This window comes from Passer montanus, unplaced genomic scaffold (genome assembly GCF_014805655.1).
Source record: "Passer montanus isolate IOZ18808 unplaced genomic scaffold, ASM1480565v1 scaffold81, whole genome shotgun sequence".
NCBI lineage: Eukaryota > Metazoa > Chordata > Aves > Passeriformes > Passeridae > Passer > Passer montanus.
In genome coordinates this window covers 2,801,650-2,822,294 of record NW_024373368.1, presented here as the reverse complement: position 1 = coordinate 2,822,294, position 20,645 = coordinate 2,801,650, and the positions used below count along the sequence as shown (strand labels likewise).

Genomic DNA, 20,645 nt, shown 5'->3' with positions numbered 1-20,645 from the left:
AAAAGCAGTTTTGTTCAGGGGAATGGGAGTGGTGAAGAACCTGACAGCTTATTTGTGGGAAATTAGAGATAAACCCAAAATATAAGATGGAAACTAGAATTGTTTAAGTGGGAAACCTCCTAAATGGAAGAAGCAGTTGGCTTGTGGTGGTCTACTAGCACACAAACATGCTGAGCAGTTGTGTGTGTCACCAGACATGCTCCTCAAGAGAACACGTAAGCACACAGCTATGCCCTCTCCTCCTGACCAGCCCCATTTTCAGGGAGTAGCTGGCTTGTAGGAAGTTTGTCTTCAGGCCACACACGTGAGTTGGCATCAGAAGCATTTGTCCCCTTTTTGACCCCAGCAAGTTGGTTCATTCTATTTATGCATTTTTGATCTGTAACCCACAACAGAGGTTTTTGGCACTGTTGCTGGAAGGTCAGTGAAGGATCACAGAAAAGCAAGTCCCAGGCACAGAGCACTCACAGAGCATAATCCATCAGCTGCCTCCGCCAGGAATTTGCTATGTTTTGAATTCAAAGAATCTCTTTCAAAAACAAAAAACCCACTCAGGCATTTGTGCCAAGATGGCAAGCTGGCAGCCCAGAGCTGGTGGAACAGCACAGGGAGGATCCCACATTCAGACAGGGCAGCCACCCTTACAGAGATGCTCAGCTACAAGAGCTGTTGTGGGAGGAGATGGGAGTGGGATGGAATGAGCTGGAAAAGGCAGATTCATGCATGAAGAAAAACACTCTGAGAAGGGCTTTGGTCCTGCCTGGCACTAAGGCACTGCTGGGCAGGCTGTTTATCAGCACTCCTGCCTGGAGCAGGACAAAATGCCTACAGAGCTGATAGGGAGCTAAGAACCATTCCCTGGATTTCCTTCTCCAAGGACTGTGAAAGACATTTCAAAACTTAACCCTTCTTCTGTGAGGTGCCAGCGAACTGATGATTTCTGGCACGGTTTTGTTGAAGGACTCAGTAGGAGAGTCCAGGACATGAACCAGAAGACAGGAGGTTCAGCCAGGAGGACAACTTTGGTCCTGAGCCATTATGAAACAAATAGGTGATGTTGAGGAACAAGAGACAACTACATGAGAAAGAGCCACAAATATCAACAGTATAGGAAAAAATACACCAAATTATGCTACCAAAAGCACATTCTCTTCAAGATCTCCCAGGTAAACTCACGTATACATGTTGGATATCCAGGAAGATGCTGTGAGAGAAGATGGAGAAGAGCTACAGGGATGGGTTTTCAAACAATAGAAGAGCACCAAACTGGAAGAGATGGCACTTAAGAGTTTCCAGCAGTGTTATTTCTAAAGACTTAATTCCCAAACATCTGAAGAAAACGAATACAGGGGCCAGGAGCTTGCCCTTGCATAAGATAGGCATATACTTAAAGAAGCAGTAACAGAGGAGAGCTGGGTGTTAAATTCCCCGCTGGAGACAAACCATGGAATTCTGTTTTTCAGTGCTCAGGTTTAAAAAAAAAAATCTCCCAAACATGACACTTCATCTCACTAGGCAGTACCAGGGGATTTGATAATTACAATTACTTCATCACAGGATCAGCTCTCCTGCAGCTTCACACCCCATGGTGAAGGACTGCCTTTCCTGGGAAGGGATAATCCCCACAGGATAAGAGCATTTCAGAGAGTAGGCACACGCCTTCCAATCTTCTCCAAGCACACTATTTATTGAACACACACAAGTGACAATACAAGAAGTATGATGGTGATTTTCCCTGGGTGGGTAACAGCATCTTCTCCCCTCTGGAGGCCCACCTCCAGGCTGTGCTGGATATAAACAACCAGGTGCTCCTTTGGCTGTGACTGGTGAAACATCATCACTCACTCACTCACTCACTCACTCACTCACTCACTCACTCACTCACTCACTCACATTCTGGCACGTGAATAAACTTCCCTGCAGTTTGTGTTTCTCAGTAACCCTGTGGTAGTAGTCATGGTGACAAAACTGGGGTCCTTGGCAACACACCAATGACGCTGCAAATCTACGATGACTAATCCTAAAAGCTTAATTTACAGAAGTCATTTAAATGACTTAAAGATATGCAGGTTGCTGCAGGGGGTGATTTAATGGCTATGGCATATTTGGTGGTGAAACAGTTGTACAGGAGGAACAGCCAGGCATCTTCTGGCCATAAAATTATGTGGCTTTTTAATGCAAGATGTAGACTAAAGACATTTACAGAAAAGTACAATTTAAACATAGGCACAAAAACAAACCCAGATGATTTCCAATCAAAGAGCTGGTCAGAGCTTCCAGATGAAAGAGTGTTTTAGATAACATTCCCACACAACAATATCACTGATACAGTACTCCCTGGTTTATTTGTGCCTATTCAGAATGTAATGCTTTCCTCAACACATCTTGCCATAAGCATGTAAAACCATGACGCAGCAGAACCAACTCCCCAGACTGGCCCCATCAAAAGCACACTGAGGACCTCCAGTGCAATGGTTTCCAGCTTTCCAAGGACAGCCAATGGCCCAGCATCTGCTCCGTGCTGGCTGCCCTGTGCATTTCCCACTGGGGAGTATGTGCAGGACAGTGGATCTTATTCCCTATTCAATGTTTCAGACCTCCAGCTTTTTCCTGGCACTAAAAGATTTATGGTCATGTCTTCAATTATTATGCTGCTGTTGTCACCAAGGGAAGTGGACCAAAGTGAGTGTATTGCTCTAACTGTGCTTGGCTCGACCAGCAAGGCAGCAGTAAATTCATTGCCTCTTTTTTCCACAGCTCTTACATGTTTCTTCTCCAAATGTCTGCCACCTGTGATCGAAACACAAGGAAATGGAGAGTGGTTTCTATTCATACACACCTCAGCAAAAAGCTTTTGTATAGACTCTCTCTCTGTCTTCATACAAATAAAGGAATAAGCACTATGCACCGTATCTTACCCTACAGAAAACAAATCATGCTGGCCTGAGTCTGTAGAGCTCTAATCTGTATCCCAGAGTGCTAAGCAATTATCACTCACCTAATCTGCTGTAGTTTTGAGTAAGCATCCACATCACTCAACAACTAACAGAAACAAGCATCAACAAACAACCAGGTTAAAACATCTGATCCCACATGATAACTGGATTTCTATGTCCTGATCCACTGCTTTAACCCACTGCCCTTCCTAAACAGGCATCTTCCAGTAGAAAGGTTTCCTGCCTATGGCCAGGAGCTAGGATTTGAAGCACATTCATGTGGCAGAAAGTAGGCTGCTTCAGTTAAAAGCAAGACAAAAATACTTGTTGGATAAAATCTTAGTTCTACTTATGAGGATTTCCCTCTTATTAAAACTTGACACAACATAACTGCCCTTGTCATTGCAGCTGACATGTAGCCAATGCACACACAAAGCACCACTGGTTCCCTTCATTAGTTTGTCAACATTTCTGTTCCTGCAGAAAAATCGAGTTTAACTAGGAGTTACATGCACTCTCATTTCATTCTGCTGCTGTAATAAAGCAGTAGCAGCAACAGCAACTGTGATAGGTACTAGTGACTTCTTCTGCACCTTGAAGAACAAAAAGCATTGCTTGATGCACATAATGCTTGTGGATGCAATCACAAGATGCTTCTTGTGTAAATTCATACAAAACAAATACTTCAAGACTTGTCTTGAAGTAAGTATTGAAGACATACTAAATCTTTGTTCTTCTGAAAAACCAAAACCCCCTGCTGATCCCATTTGGGGATTGGAACAGTGATTCTGGAGTGGACAGTTCTCTCCTCACCTGTTATGCTGCAGTGGAGCTATTAGTCTCCTTGACCATTGTTCATTAACAGGATTTATCTACTGCAGTAACAAGCCTGAATATAGATGTATGCCATTGCACAGTCTTAGTGCTTAGGTACAGAACAGAACCATGACTCTCAATAATGAAGAACAGAAATGGCAATGCTTTACATCAATTACAGCACAAGATGGGAGTCTAAACCCCACTTTCTGAATCCCTCTGTGTGAAGGTGCTTCAACCACAGCTCAGCTTCATCTCCGGTGATAACATGTCTACTACCCTCCCCCAGCACTATCACGAGGCTTTAATTAAAGCACTCACACAATTCTGTGATACATTGTATTATTTACAAAATTGTAAGGCTCTGTCCAGGCTGAAATCCTGGATATAAAGAGGTTTTTTGCTCATGGCTTTTTCAGACAGCACTATTTAGACTTCTGTTGTCCGAATCAAGAAACCTTGCTGGGTCCCTATCAGTGATGCTGCTTGGTGCTGATGTCTGGGTCACCTCCCTGCTGCTCCTCCTTGGGTCACTTTCAGCAGCCTGTCATGCTCCCTTGTACTAAGGGGACCACAGCTGTCACACCCACCCTGTGTAAGGCATCACAGCTCATGTTTACTTCCCTCCCCAAAGAGGCTGCCACTGCCCTTAAGCCCTGGCCAAGGCACTTCCATCGACAGCACTGCTCAGCCTCAGGTGCCCACTCTGCCTCAGGAAATGGCACTCCAGGTTCTGCACAGCCACGTTGATATTGTGCTTCAGAGAGGAAGAGCAAACCTTGGTCTGCATCACACCAGAGCCAGCTGTGGGTGTCTTGGGGTGCCCACTTCTGCAACTGTAGCTGGACTAAGCATTTGGGCATAATGGCAGTTCAAGGGGAGGCTTAAGGATGGAAAAGGCAAGGTACTTTTAGCTGCAGCTCAGCTACAGGAGAACAACCTCCTGTAAAACACTACCTATGAAGCTGTCAAGTTTTCAATGTCTGCTGCAAAATCTAATCCCTGCTATGCTTTACGCTCAGCTTCTCCTGGAATCCAGCGTCTGCCATAGACATTTAAAGCTTAGCGGAACAAAGCATTAGAAGAGAGGCTCTAAGGACCAATGGCATGGTCAGTGGGGTATGCAGAGAGGTGACCTGAAGAGAGATTTACCACTTCTAAAACTCCAGTTATAAGAAAGAAATCAAGAGTGCACAAGAAGAAGGCTAGAAGACAGAATGGGTTGCTGTGCTACCTAGGGGACTTGTAAGCTCTTTGCAACAGCTGCAGAAGGGGCTGAATCCAGAACCAGAAACCCTGGGATGATGCTAGTTAAATGCTTCAATGAATTGGAAGTTATCTTCCAGTATATTTTTAGTTGGCACCAACAGACATTACATAATGGCTATTACATAACAGCACTACAGCTACAAATATTGTCTTTTGGCTTTTTGTTTGGCTGTTTTTCCTTCTTTCTCTCACCCTCTTTTTCTTCAAGATCTTCTCCTTAGTGGAGGATTGATCAATAAATGCACTTTCCATCAAATGAGGCAGGCAAATCCTTAAGAGAAAAAACAAATGGAGTAAAAATATTGCTACTAAGCCTGTGAGCGCTTCTCTCTTGCCCAACCTCAAACAGAATTAACTATTCCCAGAATAGAAATTCCACTAAGGCTTCTCTGTAGTTTAAAGGGACAGGCTGTGATTCTGCGCAGATATTAAATTTCTCAATACTTTTTTTTTTCTATCTCACAGTGATAGTTCAGAAGACAAAAAAAGAGGGTGGGGGGGAAGCACTACATAAGAGATGCTGAGGAAAAACTGAAGTTTTTTTTTTTTATCTGCTGGTAGGATCATTGCCTGTTGGTGCTCCTTTAAAATATTCTTTGGCATATTTTTATCTTTTCTTCTTAACAGCCATACTGGCAGAGCAACAAAGATTTTTGCTTCCAGACTATGCGCTATATAAAAAAGAGAAGAAAGTTTCCAGAAGCCAGAAATATTTCCTTTCCTACACTTCCTATCTCTGAACCTAAAGAGAGCCAAAGCAGGCACACTGCCTCTGAATGGAGAAATAAAATCAGTTCAGTGGCACACCACAAGCTCCCATATCATGTCACCCCAGTTTAGGCAAGGGCCCTCTGTGCTGCTGTAATCCCAACACAGAGCTTTCCTGACAAACACAGCACTCTTCAGGACTTCTGCCTTTCTCATGCTGCTTCTCTAAAACAAATGAACTGATTCCAGGAAGAGCAAGAGACATAATCTGACAAATAATCTCCTCTTTGCTAGCAAGCTGCTCCCTTCTGTTGTTTCTCTCTTCCACCTCCCTAAACCTGGAAATGCCACTCATGCTCTCCTGACCTATAAATAAACCAAACCCTGGACTACCTAGATGGGAAGGCAGCGTGCTGTGCACTTCACTGGTGTCACACACAGGAATAAAAACAACCCTGGGAAGGTGGAGAAAGAGAAAACACAAACAAATGCAGCCACTTGGAGAGCACTCTTTCAGCTGAGGGAGAGACTTGTGGGCTTTAAAGGCTATTGCAGCACAGAGCAGACCCCACTACTGACAGTGGTGCTCTGCAGGCAGCAACTGCAGCCCCGTGTGGAAGCACAGCCTGGCAGGGCTGCTCCTCTGAACAAGAGCAAAAATCCAAGAAAGCAGGACAAAGAGGGAGAAAAGACATGGAAATGAATTAGCTGGCATGACAGTGTTAGGTCTGGACTGAAGTAGTGCAGTTAGGGTAGAAGGAATAGCATACAAAAACTTAACAAATGTACTAAGATATATTATTACATGGAGAATACTGCCTTGTTTTGTGGACTTCTGCCACCTAGCTATTATGATCTTCAACCATTAACCTCAGGAAGAGGAAATCTGCTGGAAAAGCTGGCTTGAGAAATTGTTTTGAGCTATGAAGGCATGAATGCATGAGACTTCTTCTGCAAGTAGTCTGTGCTAACCACAAAGAATACAGTCCATTTGTCATTCAGGACTGAAAATATTAAGAGAAACAAGTGTCAAAAGCAGTAGGTTTACATGCATTTGTCACAGATTTCTCCTCAATACAAACTACTCAGGGATTTTACAATAACCGAGCACCGAAAAATAGCAAACACACATTTCACTGAGACAAAAGTTCATTTTCTCAGGAGAAAAACTCCTAGTTCATTTCAAAGCTCCTCCCTGCTGAGCCTCCAGCCCCAGGTGCTTGGGACAAAGGCCCTTGATATGGCAGCAGTGGTGTTGCTGCTGGGTGCCCTTCTCACGATCAAAGCCCTGCAGGCAAACATGGCACAACTGCTAAATCCCTTGTTCATGAACCCTTCGGCATGGCTGTACTTGGATAGCAGTGGCTGCCTCGTGCATGTATGCAAAGCAGGGGGGAAAGGCATCCTCAGGAATCCACAGCTGAACAGATGGAGGGACACTGTTTATCCAACACCGACTGCAGTTGCTGCTGCAGCACGGGTGCCAGAGTCGCAGCAAACAGCCTGTCCCCAGGCAGCGCAGCCACAATGGGAGCGCGCCTGGGGGCCTTCCTGCCTGGGGGAAAGAAAAGGATGTTTAATTTAAAAGGAAGGGAGCAGCATACAGACTGTGTGAACTTGTAAAAATCAGGTTTCACTCTGACATACTCAAATTTTGGCCAAGGGAAACCAGCTGGACTTTGCAAGGTCATCTCAGTGGACCCAAACATGCATTCCCATTCCCACCCAGCCTCTCTGCACATACCTTTGCAGCCTGACATACCAAACCTCTCTCCTGGGAGAGCAGCAGGGTTATCCCTCATAGCCTTGAGGCATAATGCACTGAGGTTCAGTTCCATGGTGTTTCTGAGCTCTTTGGTTTCTTACTTTTAAGAGACTTCCAGGGAAGTGCATACAACGGGATTGTGAAGAATCCTACTAACCAGCTGCATGTCCAAGCACGAGCCTCTGCAAACATGCTGCTGCTGCTGTGCAAAAAAAAAAAGCCAACTCCACTTTAAAGATTGTTCCACTGATTTAAGATGGAATTAAAACATATTTAAGTCATATAAGTAATATGTATTAAATTTAAGAATAAAATAAAAAGTCTCAGATCAGCAAAATATGAACCGTTAATCAAACAGACACTCTGAAAAACTTCATTGTGAAATCTCTAGTGATTAGCTATGGGCCCTCTGCCAAGGAGGCCTGTGAGCTCTGTTTCACTGACATGTATTTTTAAACAACCTCCAGCAAAGAGGAGCTCCATTTGGGGCACAGAATACCAGCTTTGGGGGCTGGGACCAGTGTCTGCCACAGATCATCTTGCAAAGCATCTCACTGGATCCCAGCTCCCCATCTAGAAGACTATGCCCTGCTCCTAATTCCTGCTTAGCTTTACAGCAGGATCTGCAGGGCATAACTACCTCCTTCCTACACTCACAGAGTGCACTGCTGTCTGTCCCTGTTTGGTGATGATAGCTGTGTACATATGTAATATACACCATGCAGACAAAAAAACTCCCACAGTTGAAACCAGAGTTTTCTTCAGGTAAAATACAGCCAGTATGTGGTAATTAGCCCTGTCATTCCCAGTTGTATTTAATGCATTATCTGAAATCATCCAGCAGTAGAGAGCCTGTAGCCTCTTTAATAGCCTATTGCTTACATGTACTGCACAATCCATGATGCAAACTGATAGCAGCATCTCTCAGACTGCCTCAGCATCACCTGCAACTCCAGGCATGCCAAAATCTGCCTGGGCTAGGTAAGGAGAACTGATATTTCATCAACCTAGTGGTCCCTGCCTACTTGTGCTGAGCACAATATGTATAACTTCTAGGTTTGCAAATTGCCCAGAATGCTCCAGAGACAAGAGTTTACACTGGTAACAAACACAGAATTAAGATGACAGTTGAAAAAGATAAGTAAAATGTTGATTTCCATTCAAATTAGGGGGAATAAATGATTGGTTATAAGCAAAGAACTTATCCCACAGAGTGTTTACTCTATCCTGGAATGCATCAAGAGGTATCTGCATTACTGCAAATCCTCATCAACAGAAATGCAAATGTTTAGAAAGAGGGAGAAACAAGATGATCTTTTCCTTCCAACATAAACCATTCTATAATGGAAAATAACACCAGTTAAAAGGTTTTTCAGATTAGTCTGTATGAAAGAAAATGGGCAAGCAGTGCTCATCTAAAGTCTGCCAAAGCAGTAACCACTGAAAAGGTGCAAAAGCCCTGCAGCACGAGGGCCCTGATGGAGCAGGCTGGCCAGTACTGGCCCCAGTGGGAGCCCATGAAGCAACCACTGCTCAGCTGGGAGCAGGCAGCACTCACTCCTCTGTTCTAGCAGAGCCACCACTTCCTCCCTGACAGGGACAGTGGGGGTTCAACCCCCCAGTCACTTCTGCAGCTTCTCCAGACCCTCAAGCAGAACAAAGCACAGCCCAAAGGATGCCAGGAAGAGCCAACTGTTGAGCCAGAAGCACCACTGTGGCTTGGCTTCTACCTGCCCACGCTGCAGGACATACCAGATGGGGAAAAGAAAACCCTGCAGAGGAAAGTGAGGTGCTAATTATTAAAAAAAAAAAAAAAAAGAAGCAAGCAGAAACGTAGCTTCAAGATGTTCACCAGCTGAGAGTGGGTTGATAAAATATGCAGTTTGGTTTTAAATGCTTGCATAACCTAAGTTTTTAATCAAAGTTTTTACTGATCATTTGCACCAAATGGAGCAGAAACAGCCGTACTCCAAAGGGCCCTGCACTTGCTTCCAAGAGGTGTTTCTTGCCTCCATGAGTTTACGTTTCCATCTAATCCAGAGAGACCATGCATATAAGCAAAGATACTTTCTGCCTGCTCTCAGAGCATGAGAAGCAAAAGAGAGCAAAGAAGATAAGTAGAAACAAGAATAGTTTAAATTCATTTCTGCAGACATAATCCAAGTGCCAAGTGGAACTTCACTGTACATTGCAGGCAATCAAAAGCAAAAGTCAGTCCCATGACAAGGCTTAGCAGAAACACAGCACAAGCTCTTAAGTAAAGAAATAAAACAGACATCTTCAGAATAAACACAAGTTCTGCAAGAACTGACGGAGAGAGATGATGGATGTCCCAGAGAAGGAGGCTCTAAGTGATGCAGACTAACACCCTGCTGCCCAGCTTTACCCTCTCCTTCCGAGCTGGTCAGTCCACGGGCAGACAGACACACAGCCTGTCAGGGCCTGAAACAGCTCATGCCTTCAACATTGGTACAAAGGAGTTTTGGCCACTACAGCAAAAACTATATAGAAACTGTATAAAGATGCTACAACCACAGAAGCCTCCTTGAAGATGCCTGACTGGAACTTTGGACTGTGAATTAAGCTGCCTAGATAAGATAAAGGGGACACTATTGTTCAATCAGCTCAGGTCTAGGGAGAAACAAACAAGGCTGAGGGAAAGGAATGCATCCACAAGAAAGCCAAACCCAGCAGCTGCACTGAGTCATCATCTCTGGCTGGGTTTGGGGTGGGGGAGCCCACAGAAGCCAAGTTTATACATCCTCCCCATGAAATGGGGTGGGGAGAAGGAGGTTTTGGGTGCGAGGTGTAACCTCTGGTCAGAGGCACTGAACTCCCATCCTCCCTTACACAAACTGGCCCAGCTGTGGGACCCCCAACCTCACAGGCCACAAACATGGGACATTCAAGTGAGAGGCAGATGAGGGGGTGTCATAATCCAAAGACTCCCCAGAGCACTCCCCAGACTCATTCCTGAGGCTTTGCACCACAGGACTGCACATGATGCAAAATGATCCAGAGTCTGCTGTGAGAGCCTGGCCCCTGCCCTGGGGGATGTGCAGGGGCATTCCCACTTGGCCTGAATATACATGAATCCATCAGATGCTGTGCTTTTTGGGGGACCTTCACTACCAAGACAACCAGTGGATCAATGGAACATCACTGGGATCCATGGAATGGTGATATTTTCTTCATTCTGTCTCTCTCTCTCTGTCCCTCCACCTCTTTTCTACTTCTTTCTCTTCCTTTTCTCTCTTTTCTTCTCTCTCTTATATTTACTATTAAACAAAACCCTTTATTCAATTTAATATTAAATGAAAGTACTACTGACCTTGGCAGATGGTCTTGTTTGCACCTTGATTTGGGGAGATGCATTTCTAATAACTTTAAAACTGGATTATGACACAGCCCCAGCAGCAACCTCACACCTCAGCATGCCTTCAGCTTACACTCTTGCCTTCAGGCTGTCCTCGCCAACTCTGTTCCCAAAGTGCTGCCTTGACACAGCTAACCTCTAATTAGTAAGAATTAGAACTGGACCTCCAAAGCTTGGGTCCTAGGAATCAAAGGATAGATAACTTTTTGAGCTCTGCTGTGCCCCGCTGTTGTTGTGAAATGCCATGAGACAGCACTGTATGAAAGAAAGCACAGAAGAGAAGCATCTCGCAGAACAAAGCCGCTGTGTTTGCACTGGACTCGTATGACCTCTTCCTTAGAGTAAACAAATCTAGACCTCTGAACCAGACACAGCTAGAGATGACTCTCCACTCCCAGAACCCCCAACCGTTCCTAAAGATGGAAGAGAGCAAGGAAACACTAGAGATGGGGTTGTTGCAGCCCAGTCTCTCCCAAGAGTGGCATAGATGGTCCTTCAAACATGTAAAAGCAATCTGCACTTGAGTTAATAATCAATAAACTACTTATTTGTTTATTAAGCTTTTATAACTTCCCTATACATGTGCCCTTGATGAAAAGGGTAATGCTTCTCAGTATAGCTGGACATTACCTGTACATTTTCTCCATAGGGTCAGTTTACTGCAGATCCCATGACAGGAATTTAGAAGCTATTACCTATGCTAGGGAAGCAATACATTCATCATCAGTCAGGGATCATGCTCCACAGTACTGGTCAGTCCCCAGTGGGAGCAGCTCATCCTGCAATGCTGCAAACCAAGGGAAGTACTAATGCATGTGCCCCAGCCCCTCAGTGAAGGTTAAAGACCCATTTAGCACCTGGTGCTGAAAATGGTGGTTCCTTGCTGACAACTCACAAATCACCATCCTGCAGCCTGCTTTACTCAACCACTTTGGCACGGTAACTGAGGATTTATTTTACACATGAAAATGTTTAAAGTGGTGCAATATTGAGTGCTCTGCAGGTGGGAGGCTGCCAAACAGAGGTTGTCACAGGCAGGGACACAATCCAATATATCATGAAACCAGTATTTCTATTCCTGCCATTTGCTTTATTTAGTCTCCAGCTTCCACCAGTGGGAAGGACAGGGCCGTCTGCAGCCCCAGCCACATTCACCACTCAGCCAGGTGCCACCCCAGTGCCAGGGCTCTGGGCACTGTAACAGAGCTCAAAGCAGCAGCCTGTAATGATGCAATGAATGCTTCATGAGGCACATACAAGAGGAGGTAAATTAGCACAGGCAAACTGAGTTTTTTAACCACAGGCACTTTTAGTAATAGTTAAACAAAATGCTCAGAAACAAAATCAGTACAACTACCATCTTGGGCACTGAAAGCTGCTGAAAAACTGCAATTGTATCAGAGCTTCATGGCCTGCTGCACACGCTGCTGCTTTAGAGCCAGCCCATCCTACTGTCACAGGCACTGAAAATGTAGCTGGCCTTTCCCACTGCCCTGAGCTGATCTGAATGAAAGAATGGCCTGTTGTCTGGCAGGTACTTGCTGCCTTGAGTGTCCTCGTGGGCAGTGCGAGGAGCAAGTGCTCTAGGTGGCTACTTTCTGCTTGCCCACAAACCCAACACCCACCAGCCTGTTCCTCTTTCTTCTCTTCCCTCCTTCCACCTCTCCACCCCAGTCACCCTCTACTACAGCTCAAACTGCATCATCTTCTCCTATTCTCCTTGTTGCTATGTCCATATTTACTCTTTTTTGTCTCTTCTTGTCTTCCCCACTGATTCTGTACCCTGTTTTCCCTGACACTGGATCTCTATCCCCTGTCTGTATTTCCATCACTGCTGCTCTCACAGATTTGTCCCCTACAATCTCAAAACAACTATTTATACCTTTCTTCTGCTTCTTCCTCTGAAGAGGTAGGGTAACACCAGGGTCAGAAACCTCCCCTGCTCCTGAACAGCCCCAAGGATCTCAGCTTCCAGCTGCACTACTGAGGCCTCCCCCAAAACCAGGGGTACAGCATCCTCTGCCAGCATGAGCTGCACTACAGACTGCAAAAAACCCACCAGACTGGATGTCACTCCTGACACTGTGTCTGAAAAACTAGAGTACACAAACGTCCACCTGGGCTGAATGATTTAATGAGGTGAAGATACCTTCTCATGCAGAGACACCTCTGCTGCCAAGGCATGAGAGGACTAGAGCTCTTTAGAAAAATCAGTTGTCAGTATTTTGCAGTATTTCCTTCCAAGCTACTCCTGAGAATGCCTTAAACAAAATAAAAAATACTTGAAGAAAGTGATGACATTATCTTCTTCCATGTTACCGAATTTCACAGATATTTAGTCAGACCATGGGCATTTTACTGGCAAAGCTACCAGAAAACTGAACTGTCAGCCCCACCTAGAGCAAGTGTTAAACTTTTGCTGACACAGTTCATTATCTTGCAAAACAAATTGTCCCAAGTGAACTGTGACATTAATGTGTGTGATTCTCCAGTTGTTCAGGCTATTAAAGTGTAAGATGTATTAGAAGTAAGGGTAGAAAATAGCCTTTGCAAAATATTTTTCAGACCATTAGTTGACAGAATTTTCTACACAATTTCACTCTCTCATTTCTGAGTACAAGTGCCTTCTCCTTATTAAGTGCTTCCCAACCTGCTAAGCATGATGTGTTTTCAGTGGTTTCACTATCCATGCAAAGTGTATCAGTGACTCCAGCTCTTACTCCACTATTTCACACAGCTGGAGAAGATCAGGTGAAATTAGGCCTACATTGACAAGCAGCTGCCTTATTTCACTCAACCCAAAGGAAAAAAGGCCAAATCAGTCTTACTCTCTAATCCACGAGTAGCCAAAACGTTAGAATTGAAGAAAGAAGCTGGGAGAAAATGAATAGATTATTGCATATCTGTCCACTGTAGAAATTATATTATTGTCACTATTCAGCAACTGAACTTAGTCACACACAGATGAGTAATGAGGCCCTTTTCTGTATGGGGAATTGGTCACATTAAGCTTCTCTGCCTTCTGCTCATCTTTTAGCAATAAGGACCTTCTGCACTTTTGTTCAAACCTTTCTTGCCACCTAGAACCTTTGAGCTGCAATAGCTGCTTGGAAAAAAAGTACTTGGTAAAAACACACAAGAGCCTTTCAGATTTTGCTTCCTGGGCCACACGACTGTCATTCTTTATCCTGTGGCAGAGGCTAGGAGACCTAGTCATGGAGCTGTCTTGAGCTCACTGCAGGAAAAACAAAAGAAACAGAAAAACTCAAACCCACGTAAAGCAGCAGATGAAAAGCTGTATTTAACTCTTTTCCTTTACCCAATTTTCCACTGAGTGCCTTCAAAGCATCACCTTTCTATTTTCAAACAAGGAAGCACCCTCTGCCAGGAGCCCAACTAATCAAAACTGACATCAAAAGTGTCCCAGTCTAGAAGAGTCCATCAAAAGCCTACTGAAGTCAAGCACACGAATCTCTACAGAACAGGCTGGTTTTTTCCTAGTAAATTTCCCTCCAGAAACTTCTCAGCTGAAGCGACTTTTTAAGGCAGCTGGGTAAGGACTGAGAGCTAGTGACAAACAGCATCTGAAACACTGCAGTGCTCTGCAAGGAGTACCCCAGCAGATGCCTTGTGTCCTGCTCCAAACCCGGTGTTCTGCACTGCCAACAGAACATCAATGCTCTTTGCCACAGAACCCAAGTGACACCAAGCCACCCAAGGAGACTCCTGTGCGGAGAAGACATCTGCTCATGCCATCCTCCTCCCCTGTGAAGAGCCAGCCTCATCCAACTGCCCTGCCTTTCCTCACTTCTATGGGGCAGGACAGGAAGGGGCCCTCATCTTTTGGATATTGAAGCCATGTTCAGCACACAAGGGGCTTGCTAAAACCCAGCTCAATACGCTTAAAATTAAGAAGGCGCAAATGACTTAAAGATGCAGCCGTTACTCCACAAAGAGCTATTAAACCTCCTGTTCTCAAGAGCATTTTCCTTTGGGGTTGGTGAAGTACACTGCAGCTCCTTTGAACTTCATGTTTATGAGATACACAAATTGCACTTTTGAAAGCAAACTGGTTTCAGTTTGTGGTTTCCTTTCATCCAAATGGGTGGTAATCTGAGACAATCTGAGAAGCTTTCACGGATTGTCCTTAATTCTTGGATACATAAATACATTTTCTTGTAGAGAAAGGTGCATACAAGCCACTAAAAACCAGGCACATTGTGGCATGTTGGGAGCACTCATCTAGGTCAAGAATTTGTTGATACAAATTCTAAAAATGAATTTTGGGGAAAAAAATCTATCTGCTATATTTAGAACATGAAAAACCATGGTAAACATCCATCAGAGCAAGAACTCCTGTCTGCTGCAAACAGCACACAGCTTAAGATGCTACTTTATTTTTGTTCACTGGCTAAAATGCAAGAACAGGCATCCAACAGAGAAACGTTTATCCACATGATAGTCTGCATAAATTCTCATCCCACTTCTCCAAAAGCTCAATTCTAACTTTTTAAAAGAAACAAAATAAAACACCTAATTCACCAAACTTAAAACCTGAGGATTTCAGCAGTACAACAACAGTACTCAGGAAGTCAGGACACAACCTGTCATCAAGCTCCTGAGGATTCCTGCTCTACAGGGCTTGCCTCACTTATGGGCGCCAGGGCCCACGTGTGAGCTGCTTTTTTAACTTGCCAGCTACAGAAAAGCTTGGTTTAGTCCTGGCAGTGAAAAATCCAATATATTTTATAGTGAAATACATTATATAGTGAAAATCCAATATATTTTTTCAGTTGCAAGCTAGAGTTTAAGGACAGGTTTCTGAAAAAGAAGAGCTAAAAATGCTTTCTCTTAAACATCTTCTCTATCCCTGAATAAATATATACAAATATAGGTATATACACTAACATACATAGGCTTTATATGTATATATATACACATACACACATATATATTTAAATTGGCAATTCCTAAGTATACAAGTTCAGCTCAAAGCGTTTCAGTAAATAAACATGTTAACCAAGCCCAGGGAAGCAGAAGAAAACAACTGTGAAATAAATACCTCGCAGATACAGTTACTTTAGCAGGGCTCCAGAGGTTAACAGTTCTGAGTGCTTGCAAGTCTGCTCAGCAATGTGAAAGACACAAAGATGAAGAAATCAGGTTTTGGGGGACCCTCCAAGGGCTTGCCAGCCACAATGCCAGTGCTGCTGACACTTCCAGTCCTTGAGAAATCACCTTCTCACATTTTATCAACCTCTTCAATTTAATGTGCTCCAAAACCAGCTCAAACAATACATGCAGACTGTGACTGTGGAGATACACTTCTTTCCAACTGTAAAAATTTGATAAATGTGGACATAGGGAAGTTGGAACTGAGGAGGGATTGGTAAATCTTGTAAAATATACATGAGAATGTTTTGGTAGAACACGGTGACAGAAATTCCAAAGAGCGCAAACCCAAAATAAAAATGGACAAGCAAAACTGGGAACGTGTTTACCACTATGCCTAGATGGTGATGGTCTGCCGAGATCTTGGAGAAGGATTATGAAGGAATATAAGCCTGAGTTTTTATGCTACTCTGAAGGAAGCTAATTCCATCTCTGGAAAAGCATGTTGCATCTTACACCAAACTTTGATTCTAGTCAGGATTTAGGATTATATACTATATGATTCAAACTCATAAGCACATTCATAGAGAGAGGGAGGGGGAAGGACAGAGGGAGGTATGAACCCAAACATATTGTAATTCTTTTGATTTGTCTCGTGGGGATGAAGTGTTCTTATTTTAGGATTTTATTCTTCTCTACCATGAGAAAATCTACTGGATATTTTCTGTTAAGTGCACTATAGCTGTAATACAGTGGTCACAGGTAGGATTTTAAGGGAAGATATATTGTGAAACAGCTCATCAAAAGGTAAAATTTGTCTTAGAAAGTTATGATCTTCCACTGGACTTTTAAGAAAAATAAGAATAAGTAGTCCTCCATGAAGGAACATTTGCAGGATAACCTGGCACAACCTTTGTTATTTTGTATTTTTATTATGGCTCTGTTTATCCTCTTTGCTAAGAGTCCTGGAGACACTGTGGATAGTTCTTTGAGAAACAAGTTGATGCTCAAAGATCCTAAAGAACTGTTGGGAGGAGAACAGACCACAGACATCATCATGCTACACTGCAAACAGACAACACCTGAAACCCCATAAAATTATCAGAGTGCTGACAGAGGATGTCATGGGGACCAAAAGAATGAAGAGGCTTCATAAGGGGTTAGACAGCTCTGTGGTGGATTGGTATACTGATAGCTATTAAATATGGTAATGCAGATTCAACCTGTAATTTAGGAATCCCTCAGTTATTGACTGGTAGGAAACTGTAGTGGGGAAAGAAGAATAAAAACTTCCTGCTCATTTCACATAGATGACACACTGTTCATATAGCCACAAACCAATCTGAGCCAACACCCACAGCTCTTTCAAAGAGACCAGCATCTCAAAAGAACTGGGTAAGGCCAGATTATTACAGAGAATATTTTTTCACTGTTATTTACACTGCAGTTGATGCAGTAATCTCTCTTTCATTGGATTGTGGTATCTGAGCAGGATCAGGCACCTAAAAGCAAATGGCTAAAGAGAATCCAAACAGAAACCTTCCAAAAAGAGCCCCTGGTCAGTGGTTCAGGACATGATATAAATAGTGCTCAGCTGAAAGGCAGGGATAAACTCTGACTGTAGGTCAGCAAACCCCTAATTAAAGTAGCAAAACTTTTAAGTAGGCATTTGATTTATTAGAGGTACAATTCTGCATCATGGTTATATGAGGAGGATCTTAAACAATGAGCTTAAAAGTTCTGCAGTGGTAAGAAGTGGTACAGGAATTGTCAGAGCTGTGAGCTCTGGAAAAGAATTAAAACAGGGAGCAAAACAGCAGAACAAAATTGCCTGTTTTCTTTTAGATTCAAGATTTCAATGGATGTCCAAGAATTAAAGGAGGTGACAGACCTGCCAACAGCCTCTTTTTGCTGTCACAGGAGGGAATTTAGAGATCATCAATTTGTACAGCCCAAAGCATAAACCTTCCACAAGCAGAAATCATATCAGGATCTAATTAAGATAACTTGATGCTAACACGCTTTCTAAACTGAATAAATTATTTTGAAGAATAGTTGACTTGTACGTTTGTATCTATCACTGCCTGATTTTGTACTGAGTGCATGAGCCACTAAAGCTACACCTGGGCAGCTAAGCAGTGTAATAGAATGCCCAAGGAGCTACAGCCCTCAGCTACAGGGAAATCTCACCTGCTTTCCTCACCCTGGAATGCTCTGTAGCCTCAGCTATGCAAGTCATGTTAGTCCTGCTGTGCTGATACAACATATTTCTGGAAGGTGGTTCCAGCTGAAAGGCAGATTTACTGATGACACAGTCCAAAACAATGAGAGGTGTTTGAAGTGTAGGGACAGAGGAGAGGACATGCCTTTAGCATTTTTCACTGGGGATCACAAGAGAGACACAGCTTTGCCAAAGGAAGCTGGAAGTCCAACTTGCTCAACTTTCTCATCTCCAAGCTGCATACAAAACATCAGTGTCATGGTCAAAATAAAACATTCTACCATTTTAGGCACATTGCCTAATTAGAAACCATTGTTATCTGAGAACACTGTTTTTGCAGCTGTCAGGAAATTAAATAACCCAAGGGTAACTTGGAATTAAATAAAGCTGTACAAACACATAGCCCAGCTCTGAAATCCTGACTCTGACAAGCATCCCCTCTGCTTTCCAAGGGACTCAACATTTAACTAGGGCATGAAACTATCATTTTCAATCAGTCCATAGGATAACAAACACTGGTCCTTCTTGAGGGGTTGATGCTGATCTTGCAAATCCATATATTACAAGATATAAACTAAAGATATCCACTAAACAAGATATCCATATATCCAAGATATAAAGAAGATATCCACTAAAAGCAGCAGCACCTCCTGAGGAAAGAGCTCCCATTGCAAATGTCTACTAAGACAGCAACTAAGGACTGATAAAAGGAAATGCTTATACAGAAATCCCTGCTTTCATCTCATTTAAATGACTTCTCTTCTTACGATCCTTGTAACTTGAAACTTTGTTAGCAATCTAAAAACTAAGCTAGTTATACTTTTACACTGATTTTTTAAGAATTAAAGGAGAAGTGCATTTCCAGTGAGATTGGTGCAATCTGTGAAATGCACAAAAATGCCCACCTGGGAAAATCTGTTTCTGGTGGCCTCCTTTCTTAGCTTTCCACTTGTAATTTCTGTTGCAAGAAACAAAAAACTCAGACTAATATCAAAGTCTGACCCAGCTCTGAAATCCTGACTCTGACAAGCATCCCCTCTGCTTTCCAAGGGACTCGACATTTAACTAGGGCATGAAACTATCATTTTCAATCAGTCCATAGGATAACAAACACTGGTCCTTCTTGAGGGGTTGATGCTGATCTTGCAAATCCATATATTACAAGATATAAACTAAAGATATCCACTAAACAAGATATCCATATATCCAAGATATAAAGAAGATATCCACTAAAAGCAGCAGCACCTCCTGAGGAAAGAGCTCCCATTGCAAATGTCTACAAAGACAGCAACCAAGGACTGATAGAAGGAAATGCTTATACAGAAATCCCTGCTTTCATCTCATTTAAATGACTTCTCTTCTTACGATCCTTGTAACTTGAAACTTTGTTAGCAATCTAAAAACGAAGCTAGTTATGCTTTTACACTGATTTTTTAAGAATTAAACAAAAAGGAGAAGTGCATTTCCAGTGAGATTGGTGCAATCTGTGAAATGCACAAAAATGCCCACCTGGGAAAATCTGTTTCTGGTGGCCTCCTTTCTTAGCTTTCCACTTGTAATTTCTGTTGCAAGAAACAAAAAACTCAGACTAATATCAAAGTCTGAGATTAAGAGAAAGAGACAAAGTTCTTACCAGGCCAGACACTGACCCAGCAATAAAAGGTATTGCACAGGAAAGTCAAGTCTATAAACAAAAGCTGTTATAATGTGTCAACACAACTCCCACCCGGCCAGGGACACAGAGGGATGACAGACTCCCTAAAGATGACCTGGATCATGAGGAAATGACAGTTTTACAGCAGTGTCTCAGAATAAATATTTAGGTCATTGCAATACAGTGGTAAATAAAGTTTGATTTTGAAGTACAGGTAACTAGATGTCAGTTTGGGCTTCCAGTTCAGGCAAAATCTGATTTGTCCCACAAAGTATGTATGTGACCTGAAACAAGTTATTTGGTCTTCTTTTTATCGGTTTCCTCATATGTGGGAGAAAATAATTCTTACCTCACAAAGGTCTCATAAGAGAGGAAGTATGAATACACTCCACAAACAAAGCATCATTATTATGTTTGGCTAAAAATGTGGAACATGGTAAGGCAGATTCCAAAAATAATCATTATGCCCACTCTCACTGGAGAGCTGGGTTGGGAAGACAAATCCAGATTAGGCTCTGGTCAGTTTTCAGGAAATCAGGCCGCTCTCTTTCTTCCTTCTGCAGTATAGCACACCACTAATAACAAGCAAACCTGGAAAATTAAAACCACATTCAATCTCCAAAAGCTGACATTTGCTCATGGGAATGAAGAAGGGAGCAAAGATTGGCTGTTTTTTCTTTACTGACAAGCAACGAAGATTAAAAGTTTGGCTCAAGATGTGTTCAGAGCACAGCGGTGGGTGCATTTGTCCTGTGCAGGATTCTTTCCTGAGTGCCATCTCTGTGCTG

The 20,645-nt window shown here is 43.1% G+C and overlaps 1 protein-coding gene across 6 annotated transcripts in view; it reads right to left on the bottom strand.

The window, feature by feature from the left end:
• CASTOR2 (cytosolic arginine sensor for mTORC1 subunit 2) overlaps positions 1–20,645 on the bottom strand; it is a 121,997-nt gene that overhangs the window by 33,133 nt on the left and 68,219 nt on the right. For 2 of the 6 annotated variants that reach the window (XM_039732920.1, XM_039732923.1), the window contains exon 3: positions 7,652–7,696. The exons of 2 other annotated variants lie outside the window; for them this stretch is intronic. In XM_039732920.1, coding sequence (XP_039588854.1) covers positions 7,652–7,696 — 45 coding nt within the window. 2 more of the 6 variants (XM_039732922.1, XM_039732926.1) reach the window with 2 other exon arrangements.